The sequence below is a fragment of the Anabas testudineus genome, chromosome 13, assembly GCF_900324465.2.
Source record: "Anabas testudineus chromosome 13, fAnaTes1.2, whole genome shotgun sequence".
Classification (NCBI taxonomy): Eukaryota; Metazoa; Chordata; class Actinopteri; order Anabantiformes; family Anabantidae; genus Anabas; species Anabas testudineus.
In genome coordinates this window covers 68,203-92,645 of record NC_046622.1, presented here as the reverse complement: position 1 = coordinate 92,645, position 24,443 = coordinate 68,203, and the positions used below count along the sequence as shown (strand labels likewise).

The following is a 24,443-nucleotide window of genomic DNA, read 5'->3' as shown; positions in this document are numbered from 1 at the left end:
ATGATAGGAGATACCAGACAGGACAAGGGTTCATAGATAGGACATGGGTAGGAGAGGAGTTCTGGGTCACAAGGTCAAGAGTGAAAAAACACAGACTTGTAGTGGGAATTTATGGTATAAACATTTAGCCTATATGTAGAAGAATTTATGTCTTCCTTATGGTATACATGTACTTAGTGCCTTAGGAATGTTATGTGGAGGGGGCCCTGAGAAGTAGAAGTATGAGGTTAGAGAGAGGTAGAGCAGAAGACATTTACATGATTGTGGTGTTTTCTCCATGCCGGCATGTACGTATTAAACTGAGATGGTTCATCACACTGAGTCCTTCCTTGAAGTCTACTAAGATTGAGCAATATTTAGAGGAAGAGGAAAATTTTCTACTTCAGCCTTCACCTTCCACATCTTTTCCATCTCTTCTTTCAGCCCTTGGTACTTCTCAATCTTCTCGTGCTCCTTCTTCCTGATGTTGCTATCACTTTGGATTGCTACATCTATCACTACAGCCTTGTTTCCTGTTTGTCCTGCCTGGTATGGTAGATCCCAGCCTCTATTGATCTTGTACTCAGAGCCTGCTCCTGTGCGGCTAGGATTAGTGCCTCTATGCTGTCTTTCAGTCCAGCCACTGGTAGGATTTGTCGACATCAGCCACTTCTTCTATCTGCCGGTGGTACATACCATGAAGGGGTTTGTCCTTCCATGAGGGATGATGACCGGTGAGGGCGTAGGTGTTGATCGCCCGGACTTTGTTCTTCCCATTCAGCTGACTTCTCAGGACTTGCCTTACCCTATGGAGGCACTTAGTGGTTGCTGTTTTCCTTTCGGTCTCTTCGTGGTTACCATTTGCCTGTGGGGTTCCAAGGTATTTGTAGTTATCCTCAACATATGCTATCTTGCCTTCTGGTAGTTCTATCCCCTCAGTTCTGACTACTTTTCCTCTCCTTGCTACCATCTGACCACACTTATCCAGTCCGCATGACATTCCGATGTCTTGGCTGTATATCCTGTTGGTATGTATCAGCGACTCGATGTCTCGTTCGCTCTTGGCATACAGCTTGATGTCATCCATGTAGAGGAGGTCGCTGATGGTTGTGACATTCCGTAGTCGGTATCTGTAACCAGTCTTGCTGATGATCTTACAGACCTGAGATATATGTATATACACACACTCACTTATATATACATATACAGTGGCAAGAAAAAGTATTGGGATTACGTGGAGTTTTGCATGAATTGGTCATAAAATGTGCTCCCATCTTCATCTAACTCACAACAATACAAAAACACAGTCTGCTGAAAATAATAGTACACAAACATTATATGTTTTCATGTTTTTATTGAACATAACATGTAAATATTCTCAGTGCAGGGTAGAAAAGGTATGTGAACCCCTAGCCTAATGACTTCTCCAAGAGCCATTTGGAGCCAGGAGTGAGCCAACCTTGAGTCCAATCAGTGTGATGATAATGGATGTGTTGCTGAAAGCTGTCCTGCCCTTTAAAAACACACCAGTTTTGGGTTTACTGGTTTCAAGAAGCACCGCCTGATGTGAACCATGCCTCGCAGAAAAGAGCTCTCAGAAGACCTACGATCAAGAATTGCTGACTTGCATGAAGCTGGAAAGGGTTACAAAAGTATCTCCAAAAGCCTTGATGTTCATGTGTCCATGCTAAGACAGACTGTCTACAAATGGAAAAAGTTCAGCACTGTTTCTACTCTCCCTAGGCGTGGTCGTCCTGTAAAGATGACTGCAAGAGCACAGCGCAGAATACTGAATGAGGTAAAGAAGAATCCTAGAGTGTCAGATAAAGACTTACAGAAATCTCTGGCACATGCTAACATTTTTGTTGACACATCTACAATAAGAAAAACATCAAACAAGAATGGAGTACATGGGAGGACACCACGGAGGAAGCCATTGCTGTCCAAAAAAACATATGCAGCATGTTTGAAGTTTGCAAAAGAGCACCTGGATGTTCCACAGCACTACTGGCAAAATATTCTGTGGACTCATGAAACCAAAATTGAGTTGTTTGGAGAAAACACACAACATTATGTGTGGAGAAAGAAAGGCACAGTACACCAACATCAAAACCTCATCCCCACTGTAAAACATGGCGGAGGGAGCATCATGGTTTGCTGCCTCAGGGCCTGGACGGATTGTTGTCATTGATGGAAAAATGAATTCCAGAGTTTATCAAGACATTTTGCAGGAAAACGTAAGACCATCTTTCCACAGCTGAAGCTCCACAGAGGATGGGTGACGCAACAGGACAATGATCCAAAGCATACAGGTAATTCAACAAAAGAAAAGCTTTAACAGAACAAAATACGCCTTCTGGAGTGGCCCAGTCAGAGTCCTGACCTCAACCCGATTATAATGCTGTGGTAGGACCTTAAGAGAGCCATTCACACCAGACATCCCAAGAATATTGCTGCAGTGAAACAGTTTTGTGAAGAGGAGTGGTCCAAAATTACTCCAGATTGTTGTGCAGGCTCGTCACAGGCTCGACTTTTCAAGGGGGCGTTGGTGAATTTAATTAACGTGGACGAAGCCATGTGGGTATGTTACATTTCCGAACAAAGTATCGCTTATTTTATTAAATTGAAACCTTATACAGATAGAGGTTTATTTAAACAATCAAATTAGACGAGGTAGGTAATAACACATATTCCTGTGTTGTGACTCTGAACCCATGCTTGTTGCTGTTTTATCCTGACTGTAATAAACATTTGACAAAGACGGAATAAAAACCGCCTAGGACCTAAACCCGACGATATTTTCGTGCAACCCTCCCGGAAGTGAGCCGACGGAGCCAAAATGGCGCTTGGTGGGAGCGAGTTAAAAGAAGAAGCTGATGTCGGTTAACGAGTCAAACGGAATCGTCTAACAACGAAACCTCTGAAATAGTAGCATACACGCTAAAGGAAGAGGAAACAATACGGAGTCCGGGACGCTGTTAAATGGTGTGAGTTTGTTTTTCTAGGTTATTTAAACCGCTGCGGAGCTCTCCAGCTAACGTTTAGTTAGCATGCTAACATGTCGAGTCACGGGTGTTTGTGTACCGGGAGTGGTGGATTGAGCGGTCCAATAACACCGCACACGAACTGGAACACAGACACACAAGGGAGCTGATGGTTGACATGTCTGCAGACATTTTAATGTTTCATGCATTTAAAACCGTCTCCTGTTGGTATGTTTGTCCGGTGCTTCCTGTTTATGTCGTTTCATTCAGCAGCTAATGCTAACAGAGAAATTAACAGGGTAGGAGAGACTTTAGCTTTCACTTTATTGGCAGGAGAATAACAGGTAAGCTGTTGGTCAGCTGAGTAAAATCTGACATTAAACATCCTAAACATATCTGTCTGTAAAGTGTTAGAACGTTGTAAGAAAGTCCATAGTGTTCCTATTCGCTTTATTCGTTTACTGGGATAAAGAATCGGGGATTTGACGAATCTTCACGTTTTTGCTGTTGGTGGACAATACATGTAAAAATAACATTTGGATGTTTGCTCCTGTTTGACCTCTGTATGATTAAACTGACTGAAACACAGAATTTACTTGATGAGTTTCTTGATCCCAGTGAACAAACTGCTGAGTCACATAATGACAACTCCGTGTGTTTTGGTAGTTAACTAACCTGGTTAATCAGGTACTCTAGGAACATGTTTTCCTGCTCTGTAGTAATGTCCTTCCTAGAGCTGCACCAGTATCACTTCTTCACTTAGTACAGGTAGTGTACTGATAAGTACTTGATTATATTTGTGCAGCCTTTGTACCATAAAAGTGCAGTGGCTGTGGAGACACTTCTGTTCCTGAGTTCTTTGTTTACTTTCTGATGTTGATGATTGTAATCCATCACCATCTGTAATCCATCACCATCTGCACCACCATCCACAAATTAACCTTCAGTTTTCTGCGAAACAAAGGTGTCACTGAACTCATTCACAATGTCTACATATCCTGAGTGTGACATTGAGAAATTATATTTTTATTAAAGATGGGTGCATCACTCTTGACATTCAACTATCTGTGCATGTTCGTCTCCTCTGCTGCTGCTGAGAACTGATTCTGTTGGACTACCTCGGTTCACAGATTCACTGCGATCAGAAGGCTGAGCTGTATCTGAGATTTAGTGGCTGAAGAAGGACCAGGACTGTTGACCACTGCTGCAGCAAACAGCAGTAACAGTAATTAGAGTACACTTCTACTTATATTGCATTTTACAATTTTACATTTTAGTCATTTAGCAGACGCTTTTATCCAAAGCGACTTACAAGTCAGTACAAGGGTAGGCAAGGCAGCGTGAGAAGGTCTTGCCTAAGGACCTCTACTGGAGGTAGGCCACAGCATGGATTTGAACCCCAGTCTCCCACATGGGATGCAGTGATGTTACCACTACACTAACCAGCCAGTCATGTTCACAGGTTTTTACTGTTTAACAGTATCAGAAGAGGCTGTTTCCTGAAATGTTGATCTTTTCAAAGCTCAAAAGAATTTAACAAACAGACTTTTTCATACTCAGCAGTCACATAGTTTGAGTTGTGTGATGTGAAATGTGAAAAAGCTTTGTGTCATTATCTCTGCATCATCCTGACTCTCCACTGCATTAAGATCAGTGATATAATGTCAGAAAGGTCTGATGGATTATTTGTCTGTGTGTCAGGTGGTGATGGCGGAGCGGCCGGGGGAGTGTATGTGGAAGCGACACATCTTAGAGCAGCTGAAGCTCAGAGACAGAGTCCAGAGACAGTCATTTGAGGAGATCATCCACCAATGTGAGTCCATCACCCTCAGGTCTCCTATCAGTCTGTTCACCGAAAACAGAGCCTGGGACCAAACTGTACAGGTGTAGGTCAGATAAATCTATTCAGAGCAGCTTAAAAATACTGTTTCTGTCAATGTTCAGATCAAATTTTCCAGGAATTTTGGAAAAAAAATTGTCTATTGTCTACAGCGCAACAAAGTAACAGGAGTAAACATAACACAGACAAAATGAGGCAAAGTGAGAACCACCACAAAACGCTCCACTTATGAAACGCGCTCAGTGGAATTCTTGCTGAGGATGGGCCGGTTGGGGTGGAATTGCGGGGTAATAACCCGTCCCTGCATGTGTTTCAGATCACCGTCTGCTGGAGAAGTCCGACCTGCAGACTGTTTTGTCTGAGAGGTACCAGGCAGAGAAATATGACGTTCAGAGAGGACATGAGCTCAGGTGAGACCCACAGATGCCTGAAAGTTTGTACTCTCCTCAGGCTCTTTGAATGGCTGGTAACCATAAAGGGTTTGACCAAAATCCCAACACGTTATGTGTGAACATGTGCTTTTGTTGCATATCAACAGACATCTTGAGCTCTGTGGTGAAATTTCTCTTCATATAGATGCAAATCTACCTTATCTGTAACCTGTCCTTCTGATGTGTTCCCCTCCTGTGTTTCAGCACGGGCGCAGAATCAAGTCGCAGCGACGCTCTGCAGCAGGAAATGTCTCAGATGAGAATCAAACATCAGGAGGAGCTCACAGAGCTGCACAAGAAACGAGGAGAGGTCAGTCGCCTGCTCATATACAGAAAGTGAAGTCATCAGCACACCTCTCCATGGTTTGTCTTTGCAGACAGTTCAGCAGTTAGCCCAGTGAACCTTCAGAGAAAAGGTGTGGTGCTTCACCAGTAATCGGTTAATTTCAGAAAGCAAAGTAAAAGGATTTTCAGGTAGTTTCTGAGCAGATGTTTTTAAAACAGTCCAGCTCTGAAGTCAGAATCTGCAACTCGACCCTCGGCACTAAACCAGTTTCAGTTAACAGAGACTAGATTTCTCAACAGTGGAGTTTCCTGTGGAAACTGCTGACGACAGACTGAATCTCAGACACTTTGGAAAGTTTGTGAAGATGGAGCATTACTTAGACATTGACTAGTGAAATTTCAGTAGGGGGCAGAGGTGAGGACACATCAAACTAAAACTTAGAGGAGGCTGGCCATGGCTGAGAGGTACCAGCCATGAAATATGACTCACAATGTTTCCTGTCAGATGATGTTTCCCTGTTAAACTCCAACATTCTTGAGGAGAAAATTCACTTATCTGATAATGAGTTCACATTTTGTCAATAAACATTGTTACTTAATGTGCTTCTGTTTCCCCGCTGCAGCTGGCTCAGAGTGTGATCGAACTCAACAACCAGATTCAACAGAAGGATAAAGAGATCCAGAGCAATGAGGCCAAGTTAGTTCATACATCTACAGTGCTGTGGCAAAGTATTTGTCCCCTTCCTGTTTTTTTTCTGTCACACTGAAATGATTCCCATAGGGCCAGGCAGGTTTGGAAAGCTTTTTCCCTAAATAGATTGTCATTTTCATTTAAACGGTTTACTCAAGTTATATTTGTGTAATATTATAATTTGTTTAAAGATCTAAATTGTTATGAGTGTGACAAATATGCAAAATAAAAAATTAGGGCAAATAATTTTACACAGCACTGTATATTACTGGTTTCACAATATGTGAGTTTACATGCAGCAGGTGATTTGAACACAGGTGTTAATGTATTTTTAGGATGTTGGAGTACCAGCAGCAGATTGCCAACCTGGAGGGAGACTGTCGAGAGCTGAGGAGCTACCTGCAGGTAGGAATAACTTACCTGGACCAAATAGACACTTGAGGGATTGTTGAGGTGAAGGCAGTAGAAGTTAGTAAAGTTAATAAAGTTAGAGAAGATTTAACCATGTAGTGAAATATTTCTCAAGTTTGTCTGTGTTCCTAAAGTTTTTAAAGATCACATACTATGCAAAATCCCCTTTTTGGTAATTTTTGTACACAAATATGACTTTATATTATGTGCCTCATGAGTGATGCACCCATCTTTAATAAAAATTTAATTTCTCAATGTCACACTCAGGATATGTAGACATTGTGAATGAGTTCAGTGACACCTTTGTTTCACAGAAAACTGAAGGTTAATAGGCACTTTGCTGAAAATGCCAGTGGTGTTTAGACATCCAAAGGTCTGGGGTGTTTACGAATAGTAAAAGGTCTGATTACCCCACAATTCCCTCCTGCTGCTCTCGGCTCCCATCAGCCCCTGCTCTCGGCTCCCATCAGCCCCTGCTCTCGGCTCCCATCAGCCCCTGCTCTCGGCTCCCATCAGCCCCTGCTCTCGGCTCCCATCAGCCCCTGCTCTCGGCTCCAATCATGCTCTAGTGGTACAGTGGTGGTCTCAGAAGCTCCTGACAGACAGGAAATGACATCACATTCCGTCTGTAAAGAGATCCTATTGGCTCGGGGTGATTGGCATCTAACAGAACCAATCAGAATGGAGCATCAGGCCGAAGCGGAGGAGAAAACTGATCTCAAGTTTTCAACCTGATATCTTCACTGTTTGTTTGGTTATGGTGGACAGTCAGCTGTTTCTATTTAAACATCTCATCAACATCATCCACAATCAGTCCCTGTTTGGTATTTATGGAATTCAGAGTTATGAGCATGCTGATCTCCTGTGTCCTGCAGGACCTGGAGAGGGCAAACCAGACCCTGAAAGATGAGTATGACGCCTTGCAGATCACCTTCTCTGCACTGGAGGAGAAACTAAGGAAAACCACGGAGGACAACCAGGAGCTGGTGTCTCGGTGGATGGCAGAGAAGGCCCAGGAGGCCAACAGGCTGAACGCAGAGAACGAGAAGGACAGCAGGTAAATGGGACACCTGGAGGAGGATGGACTACTGGAGTTGTTTCTGGTTCTGTACCTAGTTAATCTTTTGATCTCTGTTTCAGACGGCGACAGGCCAAACTGCAGAAGGAACTAGCAGATGCTGCCAAAGAGCCTCTGCCCATTGACCAGTCAGTAGATTTAATGTTTTTATGAATTTAAGCAGGTTTGCTCAGGTTTCACTGAATCTCAGAACTCACTGTTTGCTCCTTAGGGACGATGACATTGAGGTTCTCGTCGAGGATGGAGGAAAGGGAGGAGGAGAGACCTCGCCAAACCGACCGCTCAGTAGAACTCCCAGGTGGGTCCAGTGATTGTTCTTCTTCAACTGTGGGGTAAATGGTGCTTAAGCCAAAAACTGTAAATGTTTTTTACATTTCTATTAAACGGTCTCTTTTGTATTAAACTCACCCGATGTGCGCACAAATGCAGTTAAAATAAATTAAAAGGTGTGTGAATTCGGTCTCTTATCAACTCACCAATAACATAAAACAGTGATAATTCAGTTAACCAAAGAACAATAAAGATAACCCAGCACAACAAAAGCAACAAAACACAATGTTTTTCCAGATATATTGAAATAAGCACTGGTTTAAGAAAAGTGCCAATCTGGCACAACAGGAAATACACAATATATACAAGGTACTCGCATCTCCACAAACAGTCAAGAGAGTCAAAGAGAGAATTTGCAACTAATTAACCATTTATTCTGTAGACAGAATGTTGGACAAAATGGACATAACACAGTTGAAGACATCTCGTTGTATCCAGATTTTCTTATCAAATGTGTTTATTTTCTTTCTTTTTTTTTCTCTCTTTTCTGATCAAATATGCAGTAAGAAAACCTCTCAGCCTCCTCCTGGTGGTCTGCTGGACTCAATCTCCAACATTTTTGGGTGTGTAGATCTAAAGTTTTCTGTTCTGTGTCGAGTCTATGCTGGTCTCTGTAGGGTCTGGACTGTCCATGTTGTACTTCACTACTTGTCTTTGTCTGTGTGTCTGTCTGCAGCGTGTCTGAGTGTGTTCAGGCTGGACTCCTCCAACCACACTCCAGGTGAAGGACTGTGTGAGTGTGTGTGTGAACCGGCTTTGTCATGTGTTTGAGGAAACTGGTGTTTCTAGAAATGTCATGAGTTTGACTTCACACTTCTGTGATTAACTGTCTCTGATTCTTGTCTGATTAGAATCAGAACCAGTTTCTTGTTTCTGAGGCTCGCTGCTTGTCTGTTCTTCAAGTTTAGTAGGACTTGAAATAGGTGGGTTAGGGTTGGTGTGTTTCTGGTCCCTGTTGTGTTCACCTTGTCGATATCTTGAATAAAATCTGAATTAGAGGAAAGTTGTGATAGAGAGGCTGAAGAGGCTTAATCTGCTGTATTAAAGAGCTGCATTAAATACACAAGAGAAAATAAGACAAGTATCTTTAATACTGTATTGCTTAAATTGCAAACCATGTAGTGCATTGAAAGGTAATTTTACATTTTGCGCTCCAAAATATTTAATAAAAGGACGACAATAATAATAATACAGAAGCAACGTCTTTTAGTTTTGCAGCTTTACAAATTTCATTCTACCTATAACGTCAGACTTGACTGTCTTATTGAAAGTTTTGTGACATTTGTAGACAAGAACAAGTGGGCAGGCACAGACTCTGGTCTGAGTCGGCACAGACCAGAAGAACTGTATAGAGACGGCGATGGAAAAACACAGAACAGTTTATGGATTGAATGAAGCTTTGGGATGAAGAATTTACATTGATCATTTATTAGGAAATCCTATCAACAGTGAATTACAATAGTCCAGTCTGGAAGTAACAAATGCACGAACTAGCCTTTCACCATCACTCTGAGACAGGATGCTCCTAATTTTACCAGTGTTCCTCAGGTGGAGGAAACAGTTCTAGAGATTTATTTTATGTATGATGTAAAGGAGATATCCTGGTCAAAGATAACCCAGAGATTCTTCAGTGTTACTTAAGGCCAATGTTATGACAGCAGGCAAGTTTGACTCATTTATTTGTGTTGTCTGGTTTTATAGATAAATACTCCAGCGCCTGATAAATTAACGCTACAGCTTTTCGTTTAACTTTCCTACAAAGTCAAACTATGACATTACTCTAATGTTGTCTATTTCATATACATTAAAGTTCTGTAGTATATATTGTACACTGCACGTACCATTAGAATCATATGCGGCTGGTATTAGTTAATATTGGAAAACTGTGGCCGTGTTTGGGTCCTTAAGCTTGTCTCTACCAACCAGCAGATTTATGTTTGTGACTGAGACTTTGACCTTTTTAAAGTGAATTGTTGTTTGGGCTGAAATCAGACTCTGCTTAAGTCTAACTTTGGTTTCTTGTGTTTTGACTGGTGTAAATTGAATCGCAGAGTGAAGACTGAAATTGAGTCAGATTAAAGTCTGAAAATCTTACTGAAATAAATGTAGCCTGGATTGAATCCGAGTCCAGTTCTTGGTCTTTCTCATCTCAATTTACAATATTGCCTATTAAGACATTGTGTTATTGCATGTGAAAAGTCAATCTCTTCATATCAATACTGATATGAACTTCCGAACCTTTCTCTGCACTTAAATCTTTATGGAAAACCTTGAATTTAAACCCCATGAAATTGAAACTAAAACGACTCTTCCAAGAGCACTTTACTTTAAAGTTCTTCTACTTAACTTATTTTAGGTCAAGGAGAAGTCTGATATTTTTCCCTGTACCTCACTTGTAAGTCACTTCGGACAAAATTTACAAATGACTAAATGTAAATCAATAATCAGATCCTGTGATATCAGTGTAAAGAATATTAGTTTATAAACGGTATCACAGCTGATAAACTGACTTCATTCTGAACTTTCATGGTATCAACAGCTGACTCCAAGGTAACGGTAGCTTTGTCTTACAGACGTCTGTGGTTTTTCTCAGCAGGCGTCGATCTACCAACTCGTTCAGCACTTCACCTGAAACCTCTGAGGCTCACCCTGGAGTGAGCGCGGAGGTTCGAGTCCCATCCACAGCTCTCCACGTCTTTGTAAGTAGTAGTCAAGTAGTTGACCAGTGTAATTGAGGTCATGGTTTGACTGGGAGACTGGTTCATAATATTCAGTGGGGAGACACTGCCCAACTTCTGGCTTAACTGCTAACAGATTTTTAAGTTAAACAGTTTTACATCACATCAGTGACATGAACTGATCTAAACCTTCAGGGTTTTGATTATTAAAAGTAAATTAGTCAGATTTAGTTTCACCAGCTGTTTGTCAATTCCACATTTTAACTAGATTTAGGTCACAACGATGATAAGGGATTAAGCCTGACTGTTTCTTTTACCCTGGACTTGGTTGTACAAAAGCAGATACATTAAACACAGTCAAGTTACTATGGTCATTGATTCTCTGCAGCGGTTAGATTAAGATAAATGACATGATTTATTCTTCTGGTCCAGAGCAGGTTTACTACCAAAAATAGTTTAATTTAGTGTTTTATCTCTTAGGTCAACCATCAGTCCTGTTTAGAAATTAATGTGTTTTACGGTCATTCAATAGTCTTCAGTAAGTATGTTGTCTCATTTTAATATCCTGCAATAAAACACTGCAGATATATTGTTTTTATTGTCACAATCAGTTTCACAATCATACATGTGGTAGTCATTATAAATGTCAGGTCTGATGAATACTGTATGTAGGTCCCATGTCAGATGTATGACACTTTTTGTGTTTACGTCATCTGTACACTTAGTTGGCTGTTTTTTGTCTGTAAAGCAAATATGAGATAAATTTGAAAGCTTAAAGAGGTGATTAAATGAATGAAAACTGACTAAATTAGTTGATTGTAGGCTAGATAACATGAACTGGATATGTCAAGAAAGTAGAAAGATAAAATAGAATAAACAACATTGATAAATAAAATAGATCCACAATGTGGAGAGGTGTTTGTAATTAATTGGCATGTTAAATTTTCTGAGTAAGCTCCCAGTTTTCAAGCTGGTCTTCCTATAATATGTTGGTCAAACTGTGACCTCAGAGGTTAAAGGTCAATGATGAAAAGTAAAAGGTCTGATTACCCACAATCCCCTCCTGCTGCCCTCTGGCTCCCAGCAGCCCCTGCTCATCTCCCATCATGCGCTAGTGGTGCAGTGGTGGTCTCAGCAGCTGCTGACAGACAGGAAGTGACATCACAGTGAGTCTGTACAGAGATCCTATTGGCTCAGTGTGATTGGCATCCAACAGAACCATTTGGCATGGAGCGTCAGGCTGAGGAGGAGGAGGAGGAGGAGGGAGCTGATCTCAAGTTTTCAACCTGAGACTAATTGTTCATGGGTATGTTTCTAAACCTGGGTCAGTGTTGACGTGTTAACGTGTGTGTGTTCCCATGTGTGTTTGTGTCCTCAGGAGGCCCACGACGGGGAGGTGAATGCTGTCCGCTTCAGCCCTGGTTCTCGTCTCCTGGCTACAGGTGGGATGGACCGCAGGGTGAAGCTGTGGGAGGTAATCGCAGGTGAGGAACAGCAGTGGCAGGTTAGCCAGATCCTCCTGATTAGATTTTAGAGAGTCATGCAGAGCAGAACCAGTGGAACCTGAACAGGTGGTTTCTGGAATAACAAAACATAAAAGTTTTTAGTTCATGAGCTGACTATCTCCCTGTTTTGGTCAGTTCCGTCCTCATGGTTAATAAAATGAGCTGTGTCCTCATGTCTCAACTGTTTTCTACTCTAACCTTGGATTACTGATGCAGGTCGTTGTGAACCTAAAGGAGCTCTGACTGGCAGTAACGCAGGAATTACCAGCATTGACTTCGACAGTGCTGTAAGTCGGCACGCATCAACGCTGGAGCCTGATTTCACTATCTTCTTATTTTTTTATTTTATTTTCTTCTTCTTCTTCTTCTTCTTCTTCTTCTTCTTCTTCTTTGTCTTCTTCTTTGTCTTCTTCTTCGTCTTCTTCTTCTGTCTGTGGATTTATTTAGTTTTATGAGTTAGGGCTAGGTGTAACGTTGAGTGTCTGTGTTTCCAGGGGTCGTACCTACTGGCTGCCTCTAATGACTTTGCCAGTCGGATTTGGACTGTAGATGACTACAGACTGAGGGTAAGCTCTGACTTCCTTGACTTGATTTGAAATTGAGGCAGCATCTCTCCATGTAAACTGTCCTTTCATCCAGCTACATCCAGCTAGTCTTTTTCCTGAACATGATCTGATTAGAAGCCTGGTTACACGTTTATATGGCAGAGTAATCTGAGTTCTCTGGGTTTCTCTAATCCTCTATTCCAATTACAGAAACCAGAACAGTTAAGACATGAGCTTACTGGAGAAAGTTAACTGTAACCTGGTTACTTGTGCTTCTGTCCAGTCTGCTGAATAGTGATGGGAGTAGCAGACCTTTGAACGGATGCGATTGAATGGCTCATCATTCTTTTCTTTTTTTTTATTATTAGTGTTCGATGTTACTGGGTTATCTGTGTAAAAGAATCACCAAAAAATAAGAAGTTAAAGCAGAATTTGTAGCTTTGTCACAAAAAAATAAAAACATCCCATTAAAGAAATTTATTTTCGCACATGTAGGTTTAGTTTAGCAGCTCATTGTCAGTAATTTGTATTAAAAACATTAAACACAGCTAGATTCAGCCATTTAACTGTCAGAGAGACAGACTTTTTTTTCTTCAAGTTTGTTTCAGATGTGTCCTCAATTATTTGAGCTTTAAAAATTTATAAAGTTAAAGTTAAACCATCTTTCTGAGATTGTACTGTCTCTTCCCTATTCAGCTTGTTTCTTCCTCTGCTCTCTTATTAGGCCTTGAGCTTTGAACTGTGCTCATACTGACACCAATGAACAAATCCTACTCTACAAGTTCTTGATGGGCTAGTTGTCACTGTTTAAAGGGAGAAAGGAGAAGGTTTAGGGTGTGTAGTAAAGCTGGGGTACAGCCTTAAAACAAACTTTTCTGAAGTAATCAGATCCCGTCATTCCTACGAAAAAAAATTAAATTTTCGTGTAACATCGCTGAAAAACGCTGCAGGTCAGATTCCTGCATTTTATTAATTCAGCTATGATGTACTAAAAGACCAGGGTTTTTCTATGACTGGATTTTCTTCTTTGTCAAATCATCAGTAAGTACTGTTGATTATTGACTTGTCTCTTGGTCAGTGATGTGATGTAAAAGGTCTGAACCTCAGACCCCCCCCCCCAAGCTGAGACTTTGGCTCCCAGCAGCCCCTGCTCTCACTCCCATCATGCGCTAGTGTTGCAATGGTGGTTCCAGCAGCTGCTAACAGACAGGAATGACATCACTGTTTGAGTCTGTTCAGAGAGTCCATTGGCTCAGTGTGATTGACATCCAACAGAACCAGTCAGCATGGAGCATCAGGCTGAGGGGCGGGGCTGGAGAACTGATCTCACTCTTTTACTGAGACCAAAAACACATGGGTCCTGTGTCAATGCTCAAACACACACAAGAGAAAACGTTTCTGACTTTAAAGCATTTTACCAAATAAGATAACATCTCCTGATCTGAATTAACACCTAAATTACTGATAGAAGAAGATAAGCAGGTAAAGTTTTCAGATTGTTTCGTAAGTAAGTAAGTAATAAGTAAATTTTTTTGTCTTTTCCAGCACACCTTGACAGGTCACAGTGGCAAGGTGCTGTCAGCTCGCTTCCTGTTGGACAATGCTCGAATTGTTTCTGGCAGCTACGACAGGACGCTCAAACTGTGGGACCTCCGCAGCAAAGTCTGTACGTGATTATTGTCTCTGGGTTTATTCACTGCCCGTCCAAAAATAATTCACCACCTGGATTTAACTAAGCAAATAGGTAAGAGCCTCCTATTGGATAATTACTGCATGGATGATTATGTTTCAGCTGCCAGCAAGTTATTGAATCCGAACTGATGCAGTGAGCAGCTTCTCATTTCTTAAACAACCATGTCTGAAGACATCCTGTGGTCGTGGAAAAGATGTTAATCTGTTTCATAAGGATCAAATTATTGGCATGAATCAAACAAAGAAAACATCTGAGGAGAAGGGGCACATTTCAAGATGACAATGTCAGGATTCATCAGGCTCAACTGTGAAAGAGTGGTTCAGGGAGCATAAAACATTCACACATGGATTGTCCACCAGAGAGTCTAGACCTTAACCCCACTGAGAATCTTTGGGATGCGACTCTCCTATCATCAACACAAGATGTTGGTGAAAAATATGCAACACTGGACGACAGTAAATGTTTGTATAAGCTTATTGAAACCATGCCACAGTGAATGTGTGCTGTATTTAAAGCTAAAGGTGGTCCAATATTAGAGTGACTGCTTTCTCTTTCTTTTTTTTTTTTTTTTTTGGACGGGCAGTATATTAATATTATTTTACATGTATAATGTGATCTGTCTGTTTGTCAAAAGCCAGGGTCTCAATTCTAATCCTAAACTGATTATGTTTACTGCCACCTTTTTAAAGTAAAGTAGATGGTGTTCTTTTTCACTCATATGTTGACTGCTGTGTCACCTGAGCAGGTATGAAGACTGTGTTTGCTGGTTCCAGCTGTAACGATATCGTCTGTACGGAGCAGTGCGTCATGAGCGGACACTTTGATAAGAAAGTTAGATTCTGGGATATCCGGTGAGTGGGTTTTAATTCTAGCACAGACAGTTGGAGGTCTATGACTTCAAAATGACACATTTATCTGTTCACAGATTCACTGAACTTCTGGTCTTACAATGTGATGCTGAGATCGTTCTGTTGATGGTGTGTTTCTGTGTGTTGTTCTCTTTTCATGGCTTGTTTTTTGTCAGAGCGGAGAGTATAGTGCGGGAGCTGGAGCTGCTGGGCAGAATAACGTCTCTAGACCTAAACCACGACCGAACGGAGCTACTCACCTGTTCCAGAGACGATCTCATCAAAATTATTGATCTGCGCACAAACACTGTCAGACAGACATTCAGGTGTGTAATCCGAAAACATTGCTGATGGGTACATTGCTCCTAAAGCAACGCTGACTCTGGTGACTTGCTTCTGCTGGTAGCTGTTGGGATGCGTCATTCTTAAGTGTCGCTGACAGATGTTTGAGAGTCGGTTCCAGCGCTGAAATCCACCAAGCTCAAACTGTCTATGGTGTGAATTCTGTATTTTCTCTGCAGGAGACACTGGAGGGAAACACTGATGATCTGTGCTCAGGACACCTTTTGATGTTTGTTCTTCAGATTGAGTCGTTCATATGTAACCTACTAATGTTTGTGTGTTCAGCGCTCAGGGCTTCAAATGTGGAGCCGACTGGACCAGAGTCACCTTCAGGTGGGTTCAACCCACTCATAGTATCTTAAAACGGAATGTTTTGTACATGATTGAGATCATCATACCTCAGGTCTCGGGTATTTATTGTGTGCCTGTTTTCAGTCCTGACAGCAGCTATGTGGCTGGAGGATCCGCTGATGGAGCTCTGTATATCTGGAACATCCTGACTGGGAAAGTGGACAGAACTCTGGACCGAAACCACCAGTAAGAACTGTACTGATGCCAGCAATCAGATCAATAACATTAACAAATGTCAAATCGCTGACAAAGTTAATGAACCAGCTTGATGAAGAACCTCAGCAGCTCACAGAGCAGACGTTTCCTGAACCTGTTGTTTCTGTTTGCAGCTCTGCCATCAACTCGGTCTCCTGGTCTCCTTCAGGAGCGTATGTGGCCAGTGTGGAGAAAGGCAGTAAGGCCATCCTGTGGTCTGACATGTGAAAGCTGGTGGCCACAGAGACTCTGACCAGTCAGAAGACGATGAGAAGCTCGGAGCTCCTCTTCATCACAGGGTTCATGTTGTTGTTGTTGTTGTTGTTGTTGAGCGTCCGACAGAGGATCAGAGTGAAACATGAGCTCCTGCTCTTTGATCTGTTGTCACGATGAACATAAAAACTGCGTTAATCACCTGTTTACCTTTTTATCTGTTTTAATGTTCTCCAGTGTTTGTTTCTTACTATCAGAGAATTCAAACTGCCCTCTCACAGTTTACTGAGACACTGCATCAGGCTGAAGTTTAATGAATTCTTAACAGCTGACGGTGATCAGATGCTTCACAGCGACCATCATCTACTATGTGTGTGCAACCTGTGCAGCGAGACTAAAGTCAGAGCAACAGCAGCACATTTTTCCCTAAAACCGTCAGTGGGGCAGATTCCTCTTCTGACTGTAGTAAAGAAGAGAAAATGGCAGCATCAGGTGTGTCTCCCTTAAATACCTGTTGTGAGTGACTGTTTGAATGCAGGAAAACTCTAACGTGTCCAGCAGGTGTCAGACCTCTGCAGCAGTTGCAGCTCAGAGTGATGGAGGACGTGCATCTGTAGCAGGTACAGAGTCAGTGATGAAGTTTAAATGTTGGGTCCTGCAGATAGGTCCTGTCTCTTCCCTCTTAAACAACAAGGAGTAAGTGACATTGAACCAGAGAGAGAAACTGAACATTTATTTCACCGCCTGCTGGTTTTACCACATAATGTGTCGTTACATGTGAAAAGCCACGAGACGTTTGGAGGAATAATAAAAAAAAAAAAAAAAAAAAAAAAATCAATATTCCTGTTGTCACCAACTTTACTTTTCTCTAATTTTTGCTTGTTTTTCAACTCAAAAAATTATTTAATTTAAAATATCTGTTGAGATAATGACAGATTTTATACATTGACAGACAGATTCTAAGTCTCCTGAATTACAGAGAACTGAGAACACATGCCATCACCGTCCCTTATTTTAAATCTGCTGGCATCAAAGTTATTTTCTACCAGATTTCAGTTCACTATTTCTCAAACCTGCCTTAAAACAGAACAGCCCAGAGTGTGTGAACACTGCAGGTTTTACTTGATGTGATGGTTCCGACTGGCTGCAGTCATACGTCTATACAGGCTAAAGACAATCAGTCTACAGGTGAATGGATATTTTTGACAGTTGCAGCCTTTGTAGAACACAGTTCCTGGTTTCGTTTCTTCACTGTAACCTGAGTATCTTAAAGACTATGTCTGTAGTAGGAAAATAACTCAAGCTGATGAGACCAGAGCCAGTGTTGCTGGGGGTCATCATCAACATGTGCAGTGGTTCCTTTAGATTATATGCTGCACTTAGAGAAAGTTGTGTAAAACATAAAATTGTAGCACATAGAAAATTTGGATGTCAAATTTGGACATGTGACGTGTGCTGCTTATTTTGTTGATGCGTAAACGTAGAAAGGGGCCACGGAAAAAAATCATGAGACATTCAAATTTAAAGCAGAGTTTGATCAGTTAATGTTTTCCTTCTTGCGGTTATGGCATGCAACTGGTTTGGGTTCATGAAAACGTCAGACTGTTCTCACTGAAACACACAGCTGCTGCACACGATGACTCTCTCAGTGAATAATGTTCTCTGTGGACTGACGATGCTGCTAAGCCAGAAGTGGACGAGGGAGTTCAGGTACCGGTGCTGTTGACTTGACCACTTTGTCGGTTAGGGTCAGGGCTTTGAACCTGATGCAGCAGCTACAGGAAGCCAGTGCAGAGATCTGAACAGTGGTGTAACATGTCCTATTTACTGATTCAACGTGAGACTTGATGGCTGGTTACCCTGTCAGTAAGACACTGCAGTAGACCAGATGAGATATGAGCAGAGCCTGAAGAATGAGTTGTGTTGTATAGTCTGAAAGGTTGGGTCTGATCTTTCTGATGTTGAAAAGGGCAAATCTACATGATGTGAAGACAGAGATGTGGTCAGTAAAGCTCAGCTGATAATCAATGATGAAACCCAGGTTTCTGGCAGACTTGGTGGGAACAATCACTGTGGACCCTCTGTTGATGTGTTGTATTGAAGGACTGACTGGAAAGATGAGAAATTCTGTCTTGTTTACAGTTGGTTAATTTGTAAAAAATAACTACAGTTTCACACGTTAAATCCACATTTTCTGCATGCTGACAGTTCTGTAATTACACAGGACCTTACAAACTAAACAAAACTCATTGTAATTAGGTGTTTGTTGGAGACATATCACTTACATCTGTAAAAGAGGAAATCTTTTGGAAGACGTTTGGAGAAGCTGAACAGAGTCCACCACTGCTACACAGTAAAATCTGGTTCAGTCATTCATGCTCCCCTTAGAATGAACAGGAAGAACTCTAATGCTCTACCATTTGTAGGGACAATGTGATGAGAGCTATAGGGAAGTTTTTCTTCACCATCACATCAAGACTTTGGGAAACATTTTGCTGAACCTGCCACCTGCACAGGAATAACTTGTATGAAGATTTCAAGTCAGGATTTAGAGTACATCATGGTACAGAAACAGCACTGCTTGGGGTCACTAATGATCTTCTATTAGTATACCTACACTGGTCCAAAGACTGGCCATGCATTATACAGGTGTATGAGTTTATTTTCTCGTCCTCTCTCTTTCTTCATCAGATACTATGAAAACTACCAACAAATAAAGGGTCATAAACGTTTGAATACACATATCTCTGTCATTTTAATGTCTCTCAAGCTAGTGTCTATCGATGAAACAGGCCCAAATACTCTAGCACAACAGAAATACAAGGTAATTAGTAAAACTACTAAACATATTGTGTGTGCCTCTTGAACCCAACCACTCAAGGCAGATGACCGCCCACTTTGAGCCTGGTTGTGCTGGAGGTTTCTTCTGTTAAAGGGTTTTCTTTATAATTCTGTATACAGTTTTATTTGTAAGGTCTTAAACCTTACACTGTAAAGTGCCTTGAGATGACCTCTGTTGTGATTTGGCGCCAGACAAAACTGAATTGCAATTGAATTAAAAACTTTTGAGCTCGATGGTTCCATGATGTTGGAACAACCTGCCCATCCCTGCACGCTCAGTTGCCTAACTGCACAATTGTGCCGTGGACCTCACTTGTTAGTCACTATGAAAGTGTCTGACAAATGACTGAATGCAAATCTCATTACATTAAATAAGTGTAACAAAATGGCAAACCGGAGAACCCACTAACAAAGACACAAGGATGATCTTGCATGATTACACAAATTTCTTACCAAGAACAATAAACAATAAATCACAACTTCAGGCAAATACGTAAAGCAACAAATAACGGAAGCATTCACTAAGAATGGCTAAGAAAAAACATTACTGCAAAGTGCAGGAGAAGTAACGTTAAACTAATAGGAAAACAAGGGAGAAGAAAAAAATCACTGAGCTAGTCAGGAAACTAAAAAAAACTTAAATCAAGAACACTGCACATAGCAGGCAACTACAAATCAGCTAGAGAAACAAAATTGAGCTTAATCTAATCTAACGGTAACAAACCAAAACTCTCAAACTACTTACACGAACCAACAAAAGATGTCGGGAACAGGAGTGAGACGAGCAAGCACACGAACCAGGACACGGTAGTAGGGAGGACACACTAGCAACTAGGGGATGAACAGAAACTAGTATATATACACTTGATGAGTAGATGGCTAAACTGAAACGCCTGCACAGCTGTGGCTAGCTAGGGCTGGCTGGGGCGCAAATCATCGACACCTGCAACCACCGCCGTATTCAATTCAATTCAATTCAATTTTATTTGTATAGCGCCAATTTACAACAGAAGTTATCTCAAGGCACTTTACAGTGTAAGGTTTAAGACCTTACAGAAAATATTTATACAAAAAATTATAGAGAAAACCCAACAATCCCATTTGAGCAAGCTTTAGGCAACAGTGGAGAGGAAAAACTCCCTTTAGAGGAAGAAACCTCCAGCAGAACCAGGCTCATAGTGGGCGGCCATCTGCCTTGACCGGTTGGGGTGAGTGGAAAGAGAAGAGAGAAAAGAACAGCAGGCAATAAAGACAACAACAAGCATCAAGAACATTGGGCAGATTAACTGGATTCTGGAGATGTACAGCTCCAGGCCGAGGATACCTGCAGAAAAGTACAGAGAGAGGGAGACAGAGAGGAGGAAACACAACTAAAAGAGATAGAAGACACAAAGTTAATGACATGCAATGGTGGCATTTGCATTGATACAGAAGAAAGGAGAGAGGAGAGGAGCTCAGTTTATCAGTAGAGGTCCCCCAGCAGAATAACCTATATCAGCATAACTAAGAGATGGTTCAGAGTCACCTGATCCATCTCTAACTATAAGCTTTATAAAAAAGGAAAGTTTTAAGTCTAGTCTTAAATGTAGAGAGGGTGTCTGCCTCCCGAACCTGAACTGGGAGCTGGTTCCACAGGAGAGGGGCTTGGTAGCTAAAGGCTCTGCCTCCCATTCTACATTTGGAAACTCTAGGAACCACAAGTAAACCTGCAGTCTGAGAACGGAGAGTTCTGCTTGGAAGATAAGGAACTATGAGGTCTTTAAGATAAGATGGAGCCTGATTATTAAGGGATTTATAAGTTAGGAGAAGAATTTTAAATTCAATTCTGGATTTAACAGGGAGCCAATGGAGAGAAGCTAACGTAGGAGAAATATGATCTCTCTTGCTAATTCCAGTCAGAACTCTGGCTGCAGCATTTTGGATTAACTGGAGGCTCTTTAATGAGTTATTGGGACATCCTATTAATAATGAATTACAATAGTCCAGTCTGGAAGTAACAAATGCATGGACTAGTTTTTCAGCATCACTTTGGGACAGGATGCTCCTAATTTTAGCAATGTTTCTTAGGTGAAAAAAGGCAGTTCTAGAGATTTCTTTTATGTATGAAGTGAAGGAGATATCCTGATCAAAGATAACTCCGAGGTTTCTTACAGTATTACTTGAGGCCAGAACTAAGTCATCAATGGTGAGGATGTGTTTAGACATAGTGTCTCTGAGATTTTTAGGCCCAAACAGTATAACCTCTGTCTTGTCCGGATTTAGGAGAAGGAAATTGGAGGACATCCAGGTCTTTATGTCTTTTAAGCATTCCTGAAGTTGGACTAATTGATTAGTTTCTCCTGGTTTCATAGATAAATATAGCTGGGTATCATCTGCATAACAATGGAAATTTATAGAGTGTTTCCTAATAATATTGCCTAAAGGGGACATATATAAAGTGAAAAGAATCGGTCCAAGCACAGATCCCTGTGGAACTCCATAGCTGACTTTGCTGTGCATGGAAGACTCATCATTAACGTGTACAAACTGAAATCTATCCGATAGATACGATTTAAACCACTCTAGTGCTGTTCCGTTGATTCCAATGACATGTTCCAGTCTGTGTAATAAAATGTTGTGATCTATAGAGTCGAATGCAGCACTAAGATCTAACAAGATGAGTATAGAGAGTAGTCCATTGTCTGATGCTAATAGAAGATCATTAGTGACCTTTACCAGTGCTGTTTCTGTACTATGATGTACTCTAAATCCTGACTGGAAATCTTCATACAAGTTATTGCTACGCAGGTGGTCGTACAATTGCTTAGAAACTATCTTTTCAAGGATTTTAGAGATAAAGGGCAGATTGGATATTGGTCTATAATTCGCTAAGACCCCTGAGTCCAGAGTAGGGGCTTGACTACAGCAACCTTAAAAGCCTGTGGTACGTAGCCTATTTGTAAAGACAGATTGATCTGATCTAATATGGACGTGCTGATCAAAGGTAAGACATCCTTGAGGAGTCTAGTCGGGATGGGATCTAAGAGACATGTTGATGGTTTAGAGGAATTAATTACTGAAATTAATTCAGAATGATCTACAGGGAGGAAGCAGTCTAAGTACGAGCGTGGATCTAGAGTTGTTGTACAATCCATGCTATATGCAGGGATGATCTGATCAATTTTTTCTCTAATAGTTATGATTTTATTTGTAAAGAAATTCATGAAGTCATTGCTGCTGAGAGTTGAGGGAATACTAGGGTCAACCGAGCTATGACTCTTTGTCAGCCTGGCCACAGTGCTGAAAAGAAACCTAGGGTTGTTCTTATTTGCCTCTATTAATGAGGAGTAATATGAAGTTCTAGCTTTACGCAGGGCTTTTTTATATATTATTAAACTATCTTTCCAGGCTAGGCAATATTCATCTAAATTGGTGGAACGCCACCTCCTTTCCAGCTTACGTGATTTCTGCTTTAAGCTACGGATTTGTGAATTGTACCATGGAACTAACTTCCTCTGACTCACTAGTTTCTTTTTCAGAGGAGCAACAGTATCAAGTATTGTTCCAAGTGAAGCACCAGTACTATTAACAAGATAGTCCACTTGTGCTGGAGTAACATTGAAATAACTGCCTTCCTCTGTGTTGGTACATGGCTCTGAAATAAAAGATGGAATCAGTTCCTTAAATTTGTCAACAGCATTTTCACATAAACATCTACTGTAGTGAATCTTATCTGTAGGTTTAGTAAAGTCTGGTACTGTAAATTCAAATGTAATTAAGAAATGGTCAGATAAAAGAGGGTTTTGGGGAAAAACTATTAACTGATCAACTTCCACACCATATGTCAGAATAAGATCAAGGGTGTGATTAAAACAGTGAGTGGGTTTATTTACATTTTGGGTAAAACCAATGGAGTCTAATAGTGAATTCCTGTTTGTTCTTATCTCCCTGGTTTTCTTTTATTACAACATCCCCCGTAGGGTGTCAGTGGCACAGCAGTCAACTGACCGGCTCCAGAAAGTTGGTAAAATCACTTAGAAACATGTTGGTGTGGGTCAGTTCTACTAACTGAAGGAGTTGACCATCTTAATGTCAGATTTAAATGTCTGTCTGGGTCCACAGAAACTGAGATGCATAACTTGAGTAAAAATAACAGATTTAGAGTTCACAGAGATCACAAGAGACTGAACACAAATACATACTCCCACTACTGATGCCAACTCACTTACTGCTGACCCATTGTTGGTATATTGGTTGGTTGTGATGATGTGGATTTTGTTTTGTTTTAGGCAACTGTGGTTCAGGGATAGCAGGGTCGGTGTTTTTTTGTTTTGTTTTTTTGATACAGCAAAATACTCCTTGTGGAGATTAATGTCATCTCACCAGAAGGAACCAAAAATTAAAATACCAACTCTGTGGTCTGTGAATGACTACTCTACCAGTTGATCCAGATGATACCAGTTCAGCCACTTCTTGGTTTTCTGTTTCTTAAGTCCTAAATTGCTCCAGCACCAAAAATGTCAGGGAGGAGAGAGTGCCCTGTCACATACAGCAAAAGTCCTCAGCCACACTCAAACTGGATGAACAAAAAGCACCATTTTGGGCTCATCAGGCCAAAGAACCCTCTTCCACTGGACCATGGAGTCTTTCACATGCCTATTGTTGAACTCAGTTTGTGATTTAACATGCTCGGTCACTCAGTTTGTGTGGACGGTCTGTTGTAGGCAGATTTAGACATGTGCCATATTCCTATCATTTCTTGATGATGGATTTCGCGGAACTCCGGGCGATGTTCAGTGTCTTGAAGATTTATTCATTTATACGACACTTTCTGACTGGATGGCACACAGTTGAATCCACTGTGGTAAATGTTCTTGCTTATACAGGGCTTTTCTACCTAGCTGATAGTCAAAGTGCTTTTACATTGCTTCTCATGACTGATCTGACACATCGGGGCAACTTGGGGTTCAGTATCTTCGATTGGTAGTCTCTGAACCACAGCCGTTCGTGAGAGAAAGCCATAGAGCTGAGAGGGTCTGGATCCACAAACTGGACACTATACACCCCAGGGCCCTTAATGTAAGGTAGCTAGACTCTGTAGAGCACAGTGACAGAATTCCATTTTCCAACCCCAAAACCATGATGACACAAACTCATCGATTGTTGAATTACTTGAATTTAATTTTTATTTTCTTCTTGAAACATTTATTTTTCATCAAACATG

The 24,443-nt window shown here is 41.2% G+C and overlaps 1 protein-coding gene and 2 non-coding genes across 8 annotated transcripts; all 3 read left to right on the top strand.

The window, feature by feature from the left end:
* The first annotated feature begins 2,796 nt into the window (after nucleotides 1-2,796).
* Nucleotides 2,797-17,221, top strand: atg16l1 (ATG16 autophagy related 16-like 1 (S. cerevisiae)). 6 transcript variants are annotated; one of them, XM_026371980.1, is made up of 22 exons: nucleotides 2,797-2,964; nucleotides 4,094-4,188; nucleotides 4,665-4,776; nucleotides 5,120-5,213; nucleotides 5,439-5,544; nucleotides 6,143-6,216; nucleotides 6,546-6,615; nucleotides 7,497-7,678; nucleotides 7,762-7,827; nucleotides 7,911-7,997; nucleotides 8,533-8,592; nucleotides 8,706-8,750; nucleotides 10,626-10,728; nucleotides 12,086-12,191; nucleotides 12,429-12,499; nucleotides 12,707-12,778; nucleotides 14,303-14,423; nucleotides 15,196-15,301; nucleotides 15,475-15,624; nucleotides 15,926-15,973; nucleotides 16,076-16,177; nucleotides 16,321-17,221. In XM_026371980.1, exons 3-22 carry the CDS (start codon nucleotides 4,671-4,673, stop codon nucleotides 16,412-16,414), a joined length of 1,863 nt encoding a protein of 620 aa, XP_026227765.1. In that variant the 5' UTR covers nucleotides 2,797-2,964; nucleotides 4,094-4,188; nucleotides 4,665-4,670; the 3' UTR covers nucleotides 16,415-17,221. The 6 variants fall into 6 exon arrangements, with proteins under 6 accessions (XP_026227765.1, XP_026227760.1, XP_026227783.1 ...); XM_026371975.1 differs by lacking the exon at nucleotides 4,094-4,188 and having other exon boundaries at nucleotides 2,797-2,966; XM_026371998.1 differs by lacking the exons at nucleotides 4,094-4,188; nucleotides 8,706-8,750.
* LOC113150168 lies at nucleotides 11,726-12,001 on the top strand. Its single transcript, XR_003297661.1, has one exon.
* Nucleotides 13,830-14,102, top strand: LOC113150173. Its single transcript, XR_003297662.1, has one exon.
* Nucleotides 17,222-24,443: the final 7,222 nt, after the last annotated feature.

Coding starts and splice junctions, on each gene's coding strand:
- atg16l1 (XM_026371980.1), top strand. CDS start 4,671: ATGGCGGAGCGGCCGGGGGAGTGTATGTGGAAGCGACACATCTTAGAG. Junction 12,500..12,706: donor GCATTGACTTCGACAGTGCT/GTAAGTCGGCAC, acceptor CTGTGTTTCCAG/GGGTCGTACCTACTGGCTGC. Junction 15,974..16,075: donor TGGACCAGAGTCACCTTCAG/GTGGGTTCAACC, acceptor GCCTGTTTTCAG/TCCTGACAGCAGCTATGTGG.